The following is a 20527-nucleotide window of genomic DNA, read 5'->3' as shown; positions in this document are numbered from 1 at the left end:
ACTAATGATCAGTCCCTGAAAACACTCCCACGATTCCCTTCTGCTCCCCTGACCCCAGTCCCTGGCAACCACTGATCTGTTTTCTGTTCTTATAATTCTGCTTTTTTCAGAATGTCACGTAAATGGAATCATACCATACACAGAATTTTGACTCTGGCTTAAACATTTGTATACAGGTTTTTATGTGAACATGAATTTTCACTTCTCTGGGATAAATGCCTGGGAGTACAATTGCTGAGTTAAATGGTAGTTGCATGTTTAGGTTTTAAAGAAACCACCAAACTGTTTTCCAGAGAGGCTGCACTATTTCACATTCTCAGTGGCTCTGTGGGAGTGATCCAGCTTTGATTCTTTTTTTTAATTTCAGTGTTTGCTGAAATTCACTAGGAGATGCAGTCCAGAGTTTCAGGAGGCTTAAAATGTATGCACCGCTAAGAACCTCTTAACTTCTGGAAGCGTTATGACGAATGACACTCCAGCGTAAACTAACTCACATACAATAGGGAAAACAAAAGTCACGTTGGCCTACTCTTTTCCTCCAGAAAGTTTAAACACCAGAAAACAATGGGGTAATGATGTTTACAAAGTCTTCACCTTTAATTTCTTTAAAAAGACTTTGTTTATTCATGAGACACACACACACACAGAGGCAGAGACACAGGCAGAGGGAGCAGCAGGCTCCACGCAGGGAGCCCGACGCGGGATCACGCCCTGGGCTGAAGGCGACGCTAACCTGCTGAGCCAGCCAGAGATCCCAAAGAAAATGTTTCTTGTCCACAGAAATAGAAACGCATCGTGCATGTCCAAAGATGCAATAGATTACCGCTCTGTGGATGCTAACCAGCATCACATTTATTTGTACATTCATTTCAGCATTCCTGATTGCCTTGTGCACTTTAGTTTTTTTTTTTTTTTAATATTTATCTATCAGAGAGTGCTCCAGTGCACGAGTGGGGGGAAGGACGAGGGAGAGAGACTCCTCAAGCAGACTCCTCACTGCACTCAGAGCCCAATCCCAGGACCCCAAGATCATGACCTGAACCAAAACCAAGAGCTTAACCGACTGAGCCACCCAGGAACCCTGCGCTGTGCACTTTAAATCCTAACAACCAACTGGCTCTTTCACTAATTAATGAATGACCATCTTTGTCGTGTGCTCATTTTATATTTGTATGAAAATCACAATTTTACCTTTTCTAAAAATTATCTTTTAACATTCATTCTAAATGGCACATTAGGTTTTGCTGACAGGAAAATGCCTCTAAAATATCTCCCTGTGGGAAAGAAGCAGAATCAGCAGCCGCCGCCGCCGCCACAACAGCCCCTGCTGCCAGAGCGGGAGGAGACTGGAGATGAGGAGGATGGGAGTCCCATCGGACCACCCAGCCTTCTGGGCCCTCCCCCCATGGCCAATGGAAAGCCTGGTGACCCCAAGTCAGCTCTTCACAGAGGTCCTCCAGGATCAAGGGGACCAATGATCCCACCAGTGCTGAGCGTCCCACCTCCTCCCAGGGGCAGAGGCCCAATCTGGGGAGGCCTGGGCCCCAGGTGCAGCCCATATGGTCATGGCTGGTGGGGGGCCAATACTGAACCTCCTTTTCCTGGACCAGGCCATGGGGGTCCTTCCAGAGGAGGCTTTCACAAAGAGCAGAGGAATCCCCGAAGGCTCAAACGTTGGTCTCTTATCAAAAATACCTGCCCGCCCGACGATGGCCCCCAAGTTATGGAAGACAAATCCAACCTCCCCGTCTGCCGACACTTTGCCAAAAAAGGCCACCGTCGATATGAGGACCTCTGTGCCTTCTACCACCCAGGCGTCAACGGACCTCCTCTGTGAGACTGTGCCTTCCCATCCAGGCTGGAAGGAGCCCTGTGACCTAGCGGCCATATATTTCCCCGTGGCCCTGTGACGGCTACTGTGAGGCTGCTCCACCCACCACCCTCAGTCAGTGACACCCACCCCCATCTGCCACCTCCCCCATTTGGGGTCCAGAGTTTTGTTTCATCACTGGTGCCCAGCGTGTGGGCTTTCTTCCGACCCAGCCTCCACAGACTTGCCTTCAGGGCCCCACCTTTGCTCTCTTCAACTGCCTCCTGGATCCTCTTCCCCTTCGCCGATTGACTGCTCAACAGGAAACCTCTTTGGTGCTGGTTCTTGTGCATCTATCTGGCCACCCAGCCCTCGGCACTGCCCTCGATTCCTAAGAGCCCTGGAGCAGTTTCCTACCATTCCCTTCTTCTAGCTGCTTGTTTTAAGTCCTTTTTATGTGACAAACCCTACCCCCAAAGTTGCCAGTTGCTCTGTGAAACTCACCAGGTTGACCTGGAGTCAAGTACGATGACTGGTGCAGAGTTACTCCCTGAAAGGCCACTCTCCCTGCTTTTGGATTTTGTAGATCCTGCATCAGTAGCATGATCCCCACCGCTCTGGTCTGTGATCACTGTGCTTTGTGAAACTGTGCATCCCCTCATACCTAGCTTTCCTCAGTGTCCGTGGCATCATTGTGACTTCCCAACACTAGAGTTAAGTTTTTCTGCCAAAATGAGTGAGGCTCTTGATGCCCTCTAGACTTTCCACACCTCCCAACATGGGAGAATTGTGAAATTTTCTGCAAGACTGCCTCCCTGGTCTCCCCATTCTCCTAGTGTCAGTTTTTCGGGGTTTGACACAAGCCCATGAGATGTCCTCTAAAGCCTCTTACGGGCTATCCGATCTCCTCTCCAGCCCACTTTAGTTAGAGTATGTCATTGTGAGGCCGCCAGCCCCTTCGTCTGAGTTCTGTGAATCTTCACCTGGCCTACCCTTGGGTGGAACCTGGATGGTACTGTCGCCCTCGTCTAACCTTCTCCCCTACATCCCTGGCACCGGTTGTTTTCTGTGAAAACAGCAGTGAACAGGTTCGGTTTTGCACTGGCCCTAAGGAAATGGGTCAGGAGTTGTGTGGGCAAGAGGGAAGGATGAGAGCCGTTGGAGAACTGAGAATGAATTTTTTTTCTTTTTAACATTTTTTTATATTGGTAATAAATGCAGTGGAAACAAGCAAACAAAAAATCTCCCTGTGTAAATACCTGGCAGGCGGTAGATGAGCTCATGAGGTCACCTTCTGCCCTCCAGCGCATTTCTACGACAAGTTTGCATGCTCCAGGATCTGGGACCTGTGTGTTTACACGCACCTATCGTTGAGGTTTTGGAAACAAGGCCTGCAGTTGAGCTTGGATCCTGAGAGCCTTCTGATGGGCCTTTCCTCAGCCATCTGCTCTCCTCCTTCCATGCCTGGCCCACAGCTCTGGGCAGGGGGCTGCTGAAGATCCCCATGGAGCAACTGGCATCCCAAGGCAGTTAGATGTGAGGGCTTTGGAATTCATATCTGTTCCTGAGGAGTTACGTGCAGAGGACCTCTGCAACGTGTCCCTCAAGACCACCTCAGTAATTGCTTAGCAAAGGGGTGAGGGCAAAGAACCTCCAAAAGCAGGCAGGATAGTGGTTGGCCTCTGGACCTGTGCTGTCCAATACGGTGGCAGCTGCTACCCATGGGGCTATTGAGGGCTAGAAAGGTGGCTAATGCCACTGAAGAATGGATTTTTTTTTACTTCATTTGACTTTAACTGATTTACATTTAAATTTGAAGACTGAGGTTCCTCTCAGTTATTTGAAAGCTCAGTATGATTGGGACCATTTGAGTACGCAAATCTACTTTTTGACTGTACATGTTAGGTAGACATTTGATGAAATCTAAAAACAGAAGAAATATTTCTGATGACAAATCACCTCCCGGATTGAAATATGCTGCAAATGTTAAAATGCACACCAGATTCAAAGACTTAGTTAAAAAAAAAAAAAAAACTCCAGTAGTATTTTTTAATCGGTCACACGTAAAATGACAATATTTTTGATATACATGTACTGTGACACAATTCATCTCCCCTGTGTCTTCATGTTTGCAAACGTGGTGGACCAAGACCTGAGATCCCCTGCTGGGCTGGCAGCGCCCGACAGGCCCCTCTGGATCGGGTGCTCCCATCCTGGCCCACTTGCTTCCACATTCACCGCAGACCAGCCCAGGGTCCCGAACCCCGCCTTTCTGCTGTGATTCCCAGGAGATCACACCAGGGGCTTCCTGCAGCCACCCCCGCGGAGTGTTGAGGCTCTGAAGGGTAAGCACACGCCCACCCGCGCCGCGACTTCACAGGAAGGACCCTTCAGTTCCAGATACCGCCGTCAGAGGGCGCCATGCCTCTGCCCTGGTTGCCGAGCAACTCGTGTCCCGGAAGCAGTTCTCCGTCCCGCACCGCGGCGACCGCGCGCAGGACCATTTCCGGCGGGACGGGCGCGGGGTCGCAGGGAGCCGACTTGGGCGGCGGCGGCGCGATGACCACGCTCCGGGCCTTCACGTGCGATGACCTCTTCCGCTTCAACAACATGTGAGTGCGGCCCCCAGGGCCAGTGCTGGTGGCCGCGTCCGCCCCGGGGCCGGGGCCCGCCGAGCCGCCGCCGCCGGCCGTCCCCGGCACGTCCCCGGCACGTCCCCGACACGTCCGAGGGGCGGCGGGGCCCGAGCCCGGCGGGGGGCGGGCCCTCCTAGCTGCAGCTTCCTTCCGCGGCGCGGCGTGCGCGTCGGGCGGGGGCAGCGCGGGGCGGCCGCGGCGGCGCGCCGGGGGGCGGGGCGGAGCCGGGGACCGAGCCGGGGGCCGAGCCGGGGGCCTAGCCGGGGACCGAGCCTGGAGCCGAGCCGGGGGGCAGAGCGGGGGGCCGAGCCGGGGACCGAGCCTGGAGCCGAGCCGGGGGGCAGAGCGGGGGGCCGAGCCGGGGACCGAGCCGGGGACCGAGCCGGGGGACCGAGCCGGGGGCCGAGCCGGGGGACCGAGCCGGGGGCCGAGCCGGGGGCCTAGCCGGGGACCGAGCCGGGAGCCGAGCCGGGGGGCAGAGCCGGGGGCGGGGCCGGCCCGAGCCCGGCCTGGCTCTGTCGCCTGCGGCCCGGGTCCGGGCGGGTGACTGGGCCGCGCGGCTTCTGGGCGTCGGCGGCCGCCGCGAGGTCAGCATCCGAGCGTTCGCTGAGCGCCAGCTGCGGATGGCTCGTTCCCACGGCCGCAAAGCCCGGGACGCGGCCCCGCCCACCCCCTTCCTGCTGCTGCGCGGAGGGTTCTGCCTGGTTGCTGAGGCCGCGCGTCGGGCCGCGGGTGGAGGCGTGCGCTGCTGCAGGCCCGCCGCGTGCACTTCCCTTAAGTCCTGCCCTTAAGTGCGTGCGCACTTCCCAGTTAGGGCAGGACTTGCGATTTGCAGGTACCAGTTTTTTTTGTTTTTTTTTTGTTTTTTTTTTTTAAGAAAACATTTTATTAAGGAAGTTTCTGAACATTTAAAAAAGTTGACAGAATTTTACCCATAACACCTGTATAGACACACCGCCTGGATCCCACAGTTAACATTTTGTTATGCTGACTTCATCACATATCGGTCCGTCCATCCATCAAATATCCATCCATCCATCCATCCATCTGTCGGTCCGTCCACCCACCAGTCCAAGATCCACTTTAAAGACGGCGGGGCAGTGTGTGAAAGCTGAGGATCAAGTGGCTAGGACTCAAGTTAGGAGGACGGGAAGAACTTGAGAGGAGATGGCTCTCATCCCCTTTCAGACGGGATAAGCTTTGAAGGATGGATAAAATGTTGACAGTGATGAAGTTCTGGAGAAGGAAGCAGGGGTGAAAGTGAAAGGTTGCATTGTGGGCAGACAAATGCGATGGGAGCCGTGGGTTTCTCTCACTGAGCCATCCGGGGAACTGGTGGGGCTGGACTTTTACTCTGTTGTTGGAGGATTCAGACTTGCCTAGTGGGAAGAATTTTCTAAATTTTCTAATGGGCCTCTTTCAGTCAAAGCAGTGTAACTTGTGGTGCCCCACCCCCCTTGGGTACTGGCACATTTAATCCTCACAGGCTAAGTAGGTGCTCTCATTATCCTCATTTTTTGTATGAGTAAACTAAGGTAATGAGAGCTCAAGAGAATTGCCCCAGGCGTCTGAGCTCCATGGTGGGAGTGAATGAAGCATGGAAGCTAATCCAAGGAGATTGGCCCTACAAAAGTGTTGGTTCTTTAAGACTGGTCCCTGACCACCTGGGGACACTTTGGAAATGCATATTCTCAGCTGTTTAAGGACCAGGGCTCTGGAGCTCGAGCTCCTCACAGTTATGTGAATGTGAGAAGATTACAGGAGTTTTACCAGACAGGTAAGCCATTTAGGATGTCTTGGTAGCAGCCCAGAGATGATGACTTGACAAAGGTTTGGGTTTGAGAGGTGCAGGCCTGGGGAGGGACAGTGTGCCTTGGAGCTTTAAGAGTAGACAGGGCAAAACCTTAGTTTAGTTTAGTTTTGTTTTTTTTAGAGAGCAAGCTCACACCATCCGTGGTGAGCTACCCAGGCACCTGCAAAACGTTGTTTTAGCTGAAGATCTAGGAAGGCTCAACACTTATATGAAAATGAACAGTGTAGAAGAAAATAAGCAGGAATATAATAAAACCTTAGATTTCAAAGAATTGTCTAACTTCTTAAGGCCTCTTCAGAATATGCCATTGGGAACTCTTCTTCCTTCCCATTTCCTCCCACTCCTCTTTGATTAGGGTACTTTCATAGAGAATTCTAGGAATCACTGGATAAGAAGTGATTGCAGTAGGAAGTGAAGATGCAATAGATCCAAATAATTATGTATTTTACTTTTGGAAAAACATTTGCATGCCTACTGTGCTCAGTGCTGGAGACACAGCAGTGAACAAAACAAAAAATGTTTTCTTTATGGAATTTACATTTTAGAGTGGAAAAAAGATAAGGAAGTACAACATATAGAACTTAGTGTTCAGTACAAAGAAAAACATGAAAACAGGGAAGGGAGGGATGCCTGGGTGGCTCAGTGGTAGAGCCTCTGCCTTCAGCTCAGGGCATGATCCCGGGGTCCTGGGATCAAGTCCTGCATCAGGCTCCCTGCAGGGAGCCTGCTGCTCCCTCTGCCTGTGTCTCTGCCTCTCATGAATAAATATATAAAATCTTAAAAAAAAAAAAAAACCCACAGGAAAAGGAAATAGGAATAGGGATTCAGCTTTAGGTAGGATGTTTAGGAAGAAAGACCGAGGGCAGGGAGGGGGTGAGTCCTGTGGATATTGGGAGAACTTGCAGGCAGAGAGGGTAGTAAGGGCACCAGGTACCTCTTTGTGAGGGGAGGCGGCAGCGAGTGTGGGTGGAGTAGTGAGAGGGTGGGAGTGTTGAGGAGATGAGGCAGAGTCAGTGGCTAGATCTTGGAGAGGCCCTCCTAGGAGTTGGGCTTCTCTGCTAGGTGCATTGAGACACCCAGGTGGAGAAGTCAGGTAGGTATCTGGGCTGAAGATCGCAATTGGGGGGGGGGGGCACACTATACAGATGGTATTAATAAAACCAGGAGGTAGAGGTGATGTCAGTGGTGTAGTGAGTGTGGATAGGAAAAAAGAAGTTCCGGGGTGCTGCCCCAGGGCATCCGGTGTTGAAGGAGACTTAATGGCCCACTCTGGTGGGAGGAAAAGCTGATGGTAGGTCTTGGAAGCTGAGTGGGGAGAGCATTTCAGGTGGAGGGAGTGGGGAGCCGTGTCAGGAGCGGCTTGCTGATGGCTAAGTGTGTCTGCGCATCTACCCCCGGAGGAAAGAGAATTGCGGGAGCAGGGGGCCTGGGCACGTGTGCACACAAGCAGGCGGTGGAGCAGGAGGCACCAGAAGAAGCAGAGAGCCTGACGCGGGGCTTGATCCCAGGACCCTGGGATTGTGACCTGACCTGAAGGCAGACACTTAACAGACTGAGCCACCCAGGTGCCCCAAAGCAATGCTTTTCTTGGTGTTAAATTGTGTTCTTGAAAGTAGAGTGACTTTTTGTTTTTGTTTTTTTTTTTAAGTTATTCATATTAACATGCAATTGATTTATTATTTTATTTCTTTTAAAAAAATTTTTTAAAATTTATTTATGATAGTCACACAGAGAGAGAGAGAGAGAGAGGCAGAGACATAGGCAGAGGGAAAAGCAGGCTCCATGCAGGGAGCCCGACATGGGATTTGATCCCGGGTCTCCAGGATCATGCCCTGGGCCGAAGGCAGGTGCCAAACCGCTGCGCCACCCAGGGATCCCTTCATTTATTATTTTAAAATGTATATTTAAAATTAAATATCAGTAGATATGACACACATAAACAAGTTTTTTGGGGTCCTCAATAATTTTTGAATGTAAAGGGGTTCTGGAACCAAAAAGTTGGAGAACTACTGGCCTAGAGAAGTGCCTTGGTAAGGATCCCAGAGAAGAATTTGCATATATAAGAGGAAGATTTGCAGGGTGGCTGGTTTTGATCCTGGCAAAATAGTGGTTCCATTAATTGAATAGGAAAGTAAGGGGCAGAGCTCTCTGCAGACGGCTAGAGAGGTTCATTTTAAGAATTGCTGATTCAGGAGTGTTGTGATCAGATATGCTGGTGAGACAGGTGCTGAGCAGCCCCAGAGCCAGGTCAAAGAGTTTTCCTCCAGAAGTTAAGGGATGGAGTGGTGGGGAAGAGGAGGTGAGAATGTAGAAGTGTATGGAGCAGACGTACTCAAATGGTGAGGGCCCACACTGAGCAGGTGAAGGCCCAGAGATGGGTGGGAAGAGCTGCTGTCAGACACTGCAGGGAGCTAGTTTTACTTTCTGTGATTTAGATGCCTGGTTGGGCCCCAGTTCCATTAATGATTTCTAAATGATGCCATCTAGAAAATGGAAGGTTTTGATGCAGACACACTAACCACTTAACTATAAAGTAATTTGTAAGGAAGAAAGAGTTAAATGAAAGTGTATAGTATCTTTTTAGTGGCTGTGATGGCCCGGTTTAGCCATTTGGTAGCTGACACCATCTTCCTTAGCCCTAAAGTTGGTTTTAAAGTTGTGGATGTAGCATGTTTTGTTTTCTTTGTGCATATTTTTGGTTTTAGTGGCTTATTTAAACTGGTTTTGTCAACACTGCTTACTATTGACATTTCTTTTCTTTCTTTTAGTAACTTGGATCCACTTACAGAAACTGTATCCTTTAAAAAAAAAAGTTAAAGGCTAAGAGTAAGGAACATGGAAAAACTAAGGAAAAAATAGACTTAAAACTTACAGGCCAAGAAACATAAGCAACATTGAAAGCAATGTAAAAAAACAAACTAGGGATAAGAGCTGTCTTACATCTGCCTGACCAGGTGGTAACAGAATGACGTCATAAATGTACCTTGCAATAGGTAGTAAGTATGGCTCCATGTAACAGAATGCAGCAACATCAGCTGACTGGAGCCCAGGGGGTGATGGGCAGTCTGTGGTAGTTTCATGTAGTCGTCGGCAACCTGGCTGTGCACTTTAACCACTTCATCACTCCCAAGGTGGCCTTGGCTGCTTTCCTGTCCCAGATAGCTGCCAGAGCAAAGAGCATCAAGTCCATGTTCCTGGCAGGAGGATCAACAGAGGGGAAGGTAAGAATGACCTTCCCCTTCAGGGGTACCTTTAGGAAGTACCACACAGGCCCTCTGTATCCCAATGACCAACATCTGCTTCATGCCACACTCACCTAGCTATAAGTTTGGGAATGAGCCCAGCTTTAAATTAGGGCTTGTTACTTAAAGTTAAGAAAGGATTTGGAGATAATAATTAGCCATATCTGTCATGTTCCCCAATGAAAAATGGACAAAGATATGTGAAGTTGGACGCTCTGGGTTCTGTTGCACTAATAGACAACTCCACATTCTCAGTGGCTTAAAACAAAGTTGGCTTTCTAGCTTATACTCCATGTCCGTTGCAAGGTAGGAGTGTAATATTAACTGATAATCTAACAAAAGAGGGCATATAAGAAGCTAATGAAATTAAGAGTTCAGTCTCACCAGTCAAAAGACGTGGATTAAAACCAAAATGAGATGCCATGCTTTACCTTTCAGATTATTAAGGATTAAAAAAAATGATAAAACTCATGCTGATAAGGGTAAGAGAAGCATCCTCATAAATTGCTAGTGACAGTATAAATTGCTAGTCTTTCTAGAAGGCACTTTGGCAGTGTAATACATAGTAAGTAACCGCATTTCCTACAAACTGAAAGTAATAGTAGAGTCAGTTAGATGTGGGATCAGCAAACTAAAGTACATGGGCCAAATTTGGTCTGCTGCCTATTTTTATTTTTTTCCTATTTTTATTTTTGTAAATAGTTTTGTATTTTGTAAATAGGCACAGCCATGCTGAATAATTTACATATTGTCTGTAGCTTTGTCCGTGGCTTTCATAGTTAGAGTAGTTGCAGCAGAGAGCATAAGATCCATCTAGCCTTGAATATTTACTATCTGTCTCTTGATAGGATATGTTTGTTAACCCCCAAGTTAATCATTATAAAAATATTTATTGTAGAATTATCAAAAATTTGGAATAGCATTCATACACAACAATAAGGACATGTTAAATTATACTGTATTCGTGAGGAATTTTAAAAGATTTTTGAGAAACTGAAAATAACCCATATTCACGCAATGGAGTATACTGTACGGTATTAAAAATAAACTTTAGGTGGAGGTAACAACAGGGCTATGTATCAGAAACAAAGCTGAGTGAAAAAGCAAAACACTGAAGTATTCCCTTTGTATTTCAAAAATGACCTTTTAAAGAGCCCTCCATGTTTAAAGAAAAGATTTCTTAATGAGAGAAAAATTTGCACTGGATAGTAAGGTAAAGAATTAGGATGCAAATCAACTTACATGGTGTGTATCTAGTTACACTTATAATTCACAGGAAAAGTCCCATAATCCAAGTGGGGCCATGTTTGAAAGTAACCTGCCAGGTCTTCGTGGTTACTGAGCCAGAGGAGAGGTGGTTATGGTGTGTGCAGTGGCTGAATGACAAGAAGACTGGCTGGCCTGCCATGTTAAGGGTTATGTTGGAAGAGTGCTCAAAATAGTGGCTGTCTTTCAGATGAGAGTGTGAAGAATTTACTAGTGAACAGATTTTCCAGCTTTAAAAAAAAATTGTGATTGGTGGTGGCCCCTCATGGACTTGCATCAGCCGGCTTACAGAAGGAATAGAGGAATGAGCACATGGCAGTAAGGACACTGGGGTTGAGGAGTTACTAACGGGCAGATTATTCAGGCTGTCACTCTTTAAGTCACCTTTTATTTGTAGTACCAGATATGGAGAATTTGAATCAGCACGGGGGAGACACTCAGTAATTGTTGACTCTGGAAGTAATTAACTTCTAAAGTTATTTTCACAGTCACATGGCTGAAGCTAAAGTAGGATAGTCATTAATTTCCTAGTGCAATTACAGGTCAATGTACAAATGTACTGAGCATCTACTTTGTGCCAAGGGATAGAAGCACAGGGATAAGCACCAGGGATAGAATGAACAGTACATGACATTCATATCCAAAAGGGAGAGCGCCAGTAAACAAGTGATAAGTGTTGTGCAGAGATTTAGATACAGTGTGATCAGTATGGATAGAGATGATAGAACTTCAGAGTCCTGGTTCTCTGCTCTGTTAGATGGTGTTGTCTGCACTTATATTTTTGAAGTTACATATTCAGGCAATTTTGTTATAAATTATTAGTGCTAACCTAAATATTTAATGTACTGACTAAATATAGAAATCACACACATGAAGAGCTGGGGATAAAGTAACAATATACTTTTTAAAGAAAACTTTCTTCACAATACTCCTTTTATGAAGAACTCTACTATCCATTACTTTCCATACTCCTTAACAAGACTGTAGTATGGGATTCCTTTTTACTTACAGTACCTCGCCCACTGGCCAGAGTACTTCATTGTTGCGGAGGCACCTGGTGGAGAGTTAATGGGTTATAGTAAGTATAATACCACTAGAATTTTTTTGGGTAGGCAGTTGAGATTTTAACATAGGTTTCAACCAATTAAGTTGATTGCAGAAGTGGAAATACAATCATGATGCCTATAATTTTATTTCCTTTAACCATTAAATGGTTGCTGATGCTATGTTTTAGGCATTGTGCTCTAGGGCCCCAGGGGATACAGCAGTGAAGTAGACAGATATGGTCTTTGGATTCTTGGATCTTTCATTCTGTGTTTATGTTACATTTTCTACATGGTTTATTTGGTACATAATGCAGGGATTGTAGCATCTTCACTGATTAGTAGCATTACTTAATGAAAATTTGAGCTGTGGATTATCTCAGTTTTGTGTATACATACCGACATAAAATGCAGATATTTAAAAAATACATAATCTGGTTCTGTGTTAAAAATCAGTTGTGTTTTTAGTGTATCATTCTTTTTTTTTTTAATTTTTTTTTTAATTTTTATTTATTTATGATAGTCACCGAGAGAGAAAGAGAGAGAGGCAGAGACACAGGCAGAGGGAGAAGCAGGCTCCATGCACCGGGAGCCCGATGTGGGATTCGATCCCGGGTCTCCAGGATCGCGCCCTGGGCCAAAGGCAGGCGCCAAACCGCTGCACCACCCAGGGATCCCCTCATTCTTTTTTTTAAAAGAAACCTTTCTCTAAGTGAGATTCAAATAAGAGCACTAATAACTGCTAAGTAGATGACTCTGTTACTTAAAAATTAAAATTTTGTCATTAGTTTCCTCTCTAATAAAAATGTAACCAATAGTCTGTATTCATGTATAAATCCATGTGTTTAATTACTGAGTGTAATCTTTTGTTGGCAGTTATGGGTAAAGCGGAAGGCTCAGTAGCTCGGGAAGAATGGCATGGGCACGTCACAGCTCTCTCTGTCGCCCCAGAATTTCGACGCCTTGGTTTGGCTGCTAAACTTATGGAGTTATTAGAGGAGATTTCAGAAAGGTGAGATACTGCTTTTCAAGTATGAACCCTAACTATTTGATATTTCTCATAGTGAAAATTTTAAGATTTTTTTTCCTATTCAGGCTGAATATTGTGCTTTATTGTTTACAGGATTTCATTTTCTACAGTATTCACATATTCACAGTAGTAGTATTGTCTCTATCTTGTCACTGAGGAATATTCAGGCAAAATGGGTGACCTGCCATGGGCTTATATGTTGGGTAAGAGGTGCAATAAAAAACTAGCCCTTAAGGTTTCCTTTAGTGTTCTTGACCCTGTGGCAGATGTTCCCAAATTTTCTGTTAACATCACTCCTGGCTTCTCAGTGATTTTTTTTTTTTTTCATAGTGTCCCTAAGGCAAAAAAAAAAAAAAAAAAAAAAAATCCCTCAGTTTAGATTTAAGCTGTTATGACCTGTTTAGTATTTGTGACCTAACAACCTAGTAGCTGTTTAGGAAAAAAATAAACACATTGAAAGAAAAAATATTTTTATTTCATTGTTAAATAACTGTGCTTACCTACTAATGAGATGTGTGTGCCTTTTTGGGCATTACATGACCCCTCAACCTTGGAAACAGATTGGACACAACCACCTGCATTCTTGTTTCATATTAACTTTCTTGTGGTATTGAGTTTTAATCATGGGACCTGCCAAAACTTGGCTTCATAAAAGATACTCTGTCATCAAAAGGAATGTAACACCATGTAATGCTGCATTTGTGAATTATATCAAACTGGTATTTTGCCAGTGTCTGACATGTAAGGTTTGTGTTTTCCCCAAACGTTTGAAATATCCTATAGCACCTCTAAGAGTTTGGGCCACCTTGGAGCACTCTGGAGCACAGTTTGGGAAGTACCAGCATTAGGGCTTTAAAAAAAAAAAAGACCTGTTGTGTATGTCAAACACCCTCATTATTAACGTGAGATAAAAGTAATATAATTAAGGGATGCCTGGGTGGCTTAAGCGTCTGCTTTTGGCTTGGGGTGTGATCCTGGAGTCCCGGGATTGAATCCCACATCAGGCTCCCTGCATGGAGCCTGCTTCTCCCTCTGCCTGTGTCTCTGCCTCTCTCTCTGTCTCTCTCATGAATAAATAAATAAAATCTTAAAAAAAATATATATATATATATAATTAAAAGACTCCTGCCAGCTCCCATTCTAAGAGATTAAGAGATGTGTGTAGAAGTTTAATCAGTTGTCAAGCTGCCACTTATTTTTTTTCTCTACTCTTAAATGCCTAGAAGTATATAGGAAAGGGAGTATTTGCTGAGAAGGGCTCTTGAGGCTTTCCACTTAATGGATTTAAAAAGGTAAGTTTTAAAGAAGTAACCATGGCCTGAAAATGCTCTGGGCCAAGTTGGGGGCAAGATGAACTTGAGCTTATTCAGGAAAGAGAGAAACTTGTATTAGCTGAAAAAGAAATCTCTTCTGGTCTTTGAAAAGTTTTAGTTTATTTGTTAATGGCATTATCTTGTTGAAAAAAGGTATTTGGCATTATTATATAGTGGACAGGGAGTTAAAAAATGGGTTCTAGTTAGCTATCACCCTAGACATACGATTTAATGTATTTATAGATTATCTTACAGTAGAAAACCTCTAAGCTGCCTTCCTTTTCAGTTTCTAAATCTTCCTTTGCTAAGATTTGTGTATGTGTACATATATATACCTATCTACATACATACATGTATTTTTAACCATGTATACATTTAAAAACCAAGAGAGAAAAAGGAAATTAAAGTGGTAAAACAAGCCTGAAATGAGATGTTAGCTATGAATCCAAATACAATCAGTAAATACAACACTAAATGAAAATGAACTAATTACTCCAGTTAAAAGACAAAGACTTGAAGACATTCTGCTAAGTGAAGCCATTCACAGAAAGACAAATAATGTGTGATTCCAGTTATACAAGATAGCTAAAACAGATAAATGTAAGAGTGGAATGGTGGTAGCCAGAAACTGGGGAGAGGGGGAAATAAGTTACTAACCAGCAGGTATAAAGTTTCAGTTAAACAGAATAAATAAGCCTATTTATTCTTAAATCAGTCTGTTGTACAACACTTATTTGTAGTAAACAATAGTGTACACATTTAAAATTTATTAAGAGGGAAAACTTCATGTTAAAGTGTTCTACAACAGTAAAATAAAGACAAAGACTGTCAGAACTGTATTCCATTTGCATGAAGTATATGTGAAGATTAAAGACAAAGATTGAAATAAATTCTTAAAATTATCATGCAAATTATAACCAAAAGACCGTTGATACGCTTAACATAGTCGTATTATAGTTCAGTAATTATCAGAGTAAAAAAGGGTCATTGCTTATAGGTAAGAAGATACAGTGCCATTAGAAGGTGTAATAATTACAAATATTATGTACACAGTGACATAAATTCAAAGTAAAAATGCGAAAATTGATAATACGAGAAAAAGCAAATTGTTATTAATGGGAGAGTTGAACATACTTCTTTCTAATTGATAGAACAATTAGACAAACTGATTAAAGGCAAAGAATAAGGGTGAGTACTTTTTCTGGGGCAGATAAATATTTAGGCTTTAGAGACCAGCTCATGTCTCTAGTGTGTGTTTGTATATGTGTATGTGTGTATATGAAACACCCCTTCAACATTTTAAAAACTGTTCTTAGCTTGAGAGCTGTATAAAAATAGATTTGCAAGCAGACCCATTTCCTTAACAGATTACAATTAGTTGGCAAAAATCTTTCTAGAAAGCTATGGATTCTCTAGCAATTTTACCAACTATTCTAAGTAGTAATGACTATAAGTTCACTTTTACACACAAAAAATTCTTCAACATTTTTTAAGGCTAGAATAACATATAAGAAAACTCAAGCAATATGAGAATGAAAATCTGAAGAAGATCTATCAGTCTACAGATGCAAAAGTCTTAGCATCTAAAATCTTAGCAAAATGGATTAGTGTATCACGGGAAGAAAAGTTTTAACATAAGAAAAATCTTTTAAGTGTATTCCACCATATTAACAGATTAAAGGAGAACATGTTATCTCAGTATGTATGCAAAATGCTTTGATAAAATCCTATTGGTTAAAAACTTTTAGCAATGTAGGAAATAAAAGGGGAGAACTTCCTTAATCTAAAAAAAAAAAAAACCTATCTACCCAAAACCTGTAGTAAATATTAGCAGTGATGCACTGAATGCTTTCTCTTTGAAGAAAGGGATGAGATAAGGATGCCTACATTCAGCCCCTCTTTGGTAATTTACTGGAAATCCTAGACACTACAGCAAGAAAAATCAAAGATATGAGGACTGAGAAGAAACAAAGCTCTTATTTTATACACATAAGATTGTACAAACAAAACCACAAGAAGCTACAAATAAATGTTTAAAAGCTAAACAGTTGTTGGATAGTCAGTATAAATTAAATTTCATTTCTATACAAACAGTAAAATTTAGGAAAAGATGCCAGTTTACAAAGGCATCAAAATACATTAAGCCCTTTGAGAAATATCTGACTTCTCTGTGTAAGACTTCTCTAAAGTCTTTCCTGAGATACAGAAAAGATGACCTATCTTAGCAGACAGAGAATTACCTAAGTGGCATGGACAGCTAAACTGGTATTTGATCCACGGAGCCAGTGTAATTGTAATCAAAATCTCAAGTCTTTTTTGTGAGACTTGTTAAATTGATTCTGAAACTTACAGAAGGGAAAAAGAAAAAAGAAACTTACAGGGGAATGGAAGGAAGTAAGATTGTTTGAACAACAACAAAGTGGGCGGGTTTGCCCCTCCAGATATCAAGCTGTAATGAGTAAGCTCTGTATCAGTGCTGGAGTATTTGCCTAGACCAGTGGAAGAGAACTGAGGAACAGATGCAAGGATACGTGGATTTTGACATACCTCAGAGGAGGCAACTGCAGAGAGGCAGTGAAGGGATGGATATGCTTTTCAGTAAAGATGGTGGCACAACTGGATAGCCACATGGGAAAAAATGACCCAGACTATTACCTTGTACACAAATCCGTTCCAGATTAAAAACCTAGATATGAAAAGCAAAACTCAAAAGCTCTTTTAAGGTAAAACAGAGTATATCCAGGACCTCAGGGTAGAAAAGAACTTAAGCTACTAAGTCTGTAAGGGAGAGGCTCGTATGCAAATTCATTGAAGTAACACTGTTCATCAAATGGTATTAAGTCAGCCCACAAATTGAGAATAGATTTACAACAGTCCTTTACACAATGTCAATGATCCAGAATACACAGAGAACCACAGATGGGGAGAGGAAAAAAAAAAGTGTGAAAGACTGACTAATAAGGACTGAAAAAGAAAAACCTAAATGGCCTACAAAAATATATTTAACCTCATTAATTGACATGAGAAATGTCAATTAAAATGACTCTGAGATACTTAACGAGATTTAAAAAAAATAGTCTGATGTACCAAGCCTTGGCACTCTGGGAATGGAGTCTTACCCTCCTCTGGGAGGGTAAGCTGACTGGAAAATGGGTATTGCCTAAAAAACCTGAAGTTACCCCTATGAACCAGTGATCACACTCCCAGCTGTAGACCTTAGATATTATACCATGAGACAATAAAAATATTCATAGCAGCATAGTTTATAACAGAAACCAGGAATGTTTATCTGTGGGACCATGGACAACTTGTATATCCATCCATACAATGGAGTGCTAAACAAAGGGAAGGTGAACAAGATCTAACATCCAGGCTGACTTGCATATTACTGAGAAAGGCAAATCACCACAGGACATACAAAGTATAACACTTACAGAAAGTTCATAAATAGGAAAAACTATACTAGCTGATGAACCTGCAACAAAAACCAAGGAGCCAATAGAGTCAGGACTTGGAGACCTCTGGATAAGGGGGATGGCTGTCAATGACCAGAGACCCGAGGGCTTCAGAGCTGCCAGTGTCAGGCAGCCAGTGTCCTGTAGTTACACTTGGGCCATGGCTACATGGGTGCTTGCTACTGTTCAAAAACCTTTAATTTGTCCATGTGGGTGAAAATATTGTATCACTAGTTGTTAAAATGAGCATGTAATTTATTGTGATATAAAATATTCAGTAAATTTTTTAAGAGGTAGAATTATGGTTTTAAAGGTTTTAAAAAAGCTTATCTTTTAAGAAAGTACAGGTTTTAAACTGTTAGTATGCCAACAGAAAATCATCTCTTTGTACTGTCATATATCCTCAGTAATAAAAATTGGTATGAGGTAATCATCTGCAAAGTCCTGTTACTAGCATTCTTTGAATTGTAGTCAAAGCCAACTAAAAACAAGTGTTTCTCACATTCTAACTCTTTCTTTCTTTCTTTCTTTCTTTCTTTCTTCCTTCTTTTCTTTTTAAAGAAAGGGTGGATTTTTTGTTGATCTCTTTGTAAGAGTATCTAACCAAGTTGCAGTGAACATGTACAAGCGGTTGGGCTACAGCGTATACAGGACAGTCATAGAGTACTACTCAGCCAGCAATGGGGAGCCCGACGAAGATGCCTATGGTGAGCTCCCTTCTATGGCAGTATCCCCATAAAGAAGCCAAAACGTGTACATTCATTCTACATACTGAAGTAGTCCTTTTAATACATTTAAAAGAACCATATTTGTTGGACTTAATATTTTAAATTTGAGCTATAATATTTAAGTCTCCTTTAACTTGTCTTTATGAACCTATTACGGATTAACTTACATTAACCAATGGTTAATTACTATCAGTTGTTTATGTTATACGCATGTTAATTTTACTAAGATTTTGTCAAAAGAACATTGATAGGAAGAGCTGAGTACTTGTGACTGGGAGTCTCTCCTAAAAACATGTCTCTGAGGACCTGGTAAACGTGGGGGTGGGACAAACCTCTTATGGGAACTATATATATAAATATATACACACATACACACTTTAATATAAGACATTTTGGTAGTTGGGTACTTATATTAAATTTTGCTTCCTAACAGATATGAGGAAAGCACTTTCCAGAGACACTGAGAAGAAATCCATCATACCTTTACCTCATCCTGTGAGGCCTGAAGACATTGAATAACCATGAGCAGTGGTTCTTAGGCTGATGCTCCAGATATTTTATGGACAGTATTATTTTCATTGGATGATCTTGGAGCTGTATTAGGAGAAAAGTAATTATTTAGGTCTTACAGACTTCAAGAAAATACAGGTTATAAACTTGAGTCTCATTGTTTCCAGTTAGCAATATCATACCTACTAAAGCCTTTCACTGTAATAAAATTCAATCAAAAAGGCAGCTAGGTCAGATGGAAACATTCCACTATTTTGGTTCATAATATTCACTATGTGCTAGGGAAAAAAAACTTGCTCCAGTCTCCTCCTAAATTCTGTGCCTGAGAACCACTGCTGCATATGTATTTTTTATTTTGTATCAAACTGTTAATTGAAGCTTTAAAAGCATATATGAAATGTATAAATCTAAGATGTATAATAAAATGCACTGTTGACTCTCTGAATGTGTTCTGGAAGCATGTTGGTCCTTTATAAAATTGGATCAGGATTGGGGCATCTGGGTGGCTCAGTGGTTGAGCATCTGCCTTTGGCTCAGGTCATGATCCTAGGGTCCTGGGGTCGAGTCCTGCATTGGGCTCCCTGTGCTTCTGCCTCTGCCTGTGTCTCTGCCTCTCTCATGAATAAAATCTTTGAAAATAAAATTATGTTTTACTATTCCTTAAAATTTTTTTTTCAAAATATAAAAAGATACTGAGATTTCTTTAAAGGAGAAAAAGGACCTAATTCCTACAGAAAGGCCATAAAACTAGGTCACGGGCTATGCTTGTATTTTCATGTATAGTTTTACTTGTAATACATACCTGAAAATATCCAGTGAGTAAAAGAAGTTGCTGAAGAAGAACCCATAGAAATGATTATTAAAAAGCTTTTGCCCCTGAAAGGACTTACTCTGGTGTTGAGGTTAAGAGAAATCTTTTATGTTCTCCCCTGAGAAGGTAAACTTTTTCCTTCATGCATTTCATGCTGGCACTTGGCCAGAAAGTGGTGTTAAGAGGTTACATTGGGAACGTGACCATTAGTTTTTGTTCTTATGCAACATAAATGGGACAGAATTGCAGGAAGACTGATTAGTCACTTATATTAGCATTTTGACCTGCTTTTATCTCACCCTTGGACTCTGCACTTAGCCAAAGGGTATTAAAATCAGAAATGCTCCTCCTGGCCAACTAGACAAGACCTCAGTAGTCCACAGTTAGGACCCATGTGACACCCAGCAGCTGGGGTGACACTGGTCCAGACCCTGAAGCACTGAGGGTGAACACAGATGTGCCTTTGATCCTGGCCATCCTAGTTGCCTCTGCCCTCAAACACTAGCTGACTTTCAAGATACAATTTAGGAATGTACTGACTAGCTTTTTTTATTCCTTTTTTTATTTTATTGCTTTTTTTAAAATTCCTTAACATTTTTGTAAATTTAGTAAGTTTACCCAGTTAAATCTGCAAATAACAAGTTTGCCAGTTGCCCTTCCAGGTGAAAAAATACTCTTGAAGATGACAAATAGCTTGGGCAATTAAACAGGCTTGAGAAATCAGGCCAGATTAAAGAAAATACTCAGATCAGTTATTAATTAAGCAAATATTCTTTGCTTGGTATGAGTAATGTGTCAACAAACATGTTCTCATCTCTCTGCTACTTGGTTTTTTGTTTTGTTTTGTTTTTGGCACTATAGTTGGGCTAT

At 42.8% G+C, this 20527-nt stretch overlaps 2 protein-coding genes across 6 annotated transcripts; both read left to right on the top strand.

The window, feature by feature from the left end:
- Positions 1 to 1240: 1240 nt before the first annotated feature.
- On the top strand, positions 1241 to 4162 carry LOC112673358 (proline-rich protein 3-like). The gene has a single exon (XM_049100278.1). It carries the CDS (start codon positions 1256 to 1258, stop codon positions 1835 to 1837), a length of 582 nt encoding a protein of 193 aa, XP_048956235.1. The 5' UTR covers positions 1241 to 1255; the 3' UTR covers positions 1838 to 4162.
- Positions 4163 to 4264: 102 nt separating this feature from the next.
- NAA20 (N-alpha-acetyltransferase 20, NatB catalytic subunit) lies at positions 4265 to 19291 on the top strand. Of its 5 annotated transcripts, XM_025469135.3 has the most exons (7): positions 4275 to 4422; positions 9028 to 9052; positions 9391 to 9480; positions 11779 to 11845; positions 12687 to 12822; positions 18170 to 18315; positions 18770 to 19291. In XM_025469135.3, exons 1-7 carry the CDS (start codon positions 4370 to 4372, stop codon positions 18853 to 18855), a joined length of 603 nt encoding a protein of 200 aa, XP_025324920.1. In that variant the 5' UTR covers positions 4275 to 4369; the 3' UTR covers positions 18856 to 19291. The 5 variants fall into 5 exon arrangements, with proteins under 5 accessions (XP_025324925.1, XP_048956234.1, XP_025324926.1 ...); XM_025469140.3 differs by lacking the exon at positions 18170 to 18315 and having other exon boundaries at positions 4265 to 4422; XM_049100277.1 differs by lacking the exons at positions 18170 to 18315; positions 18770 to 19291 and adding an exon at positions 14064 to 16471 and having other exon boundaries at positions 4265 to 4422.
- The last annotated feature ends 1236 nt before the right edge of the window (positions 19292 to 20527 follow it).

The sequence above is a fragment of the Canis lupus genome, chromosome 24 (genome assembly GCF_003254725.2).
Source record: "Canis lupus dingo isolate Sandy chromosome 24, ASM325472v2, whole genome shotgun sequence".
In the NCBI taxonomy this organism is placed as follows: domain Eukaryota; kingdom Metazoa; phylum Chordata; class Mammalia; order Carnivora; family Canidae; genus Canis; species Canis lupus.
Note: the sequence above shows the minus strand (reverse complement) of the source record. Positions and strands in the feature narration are given on the sequence as shown.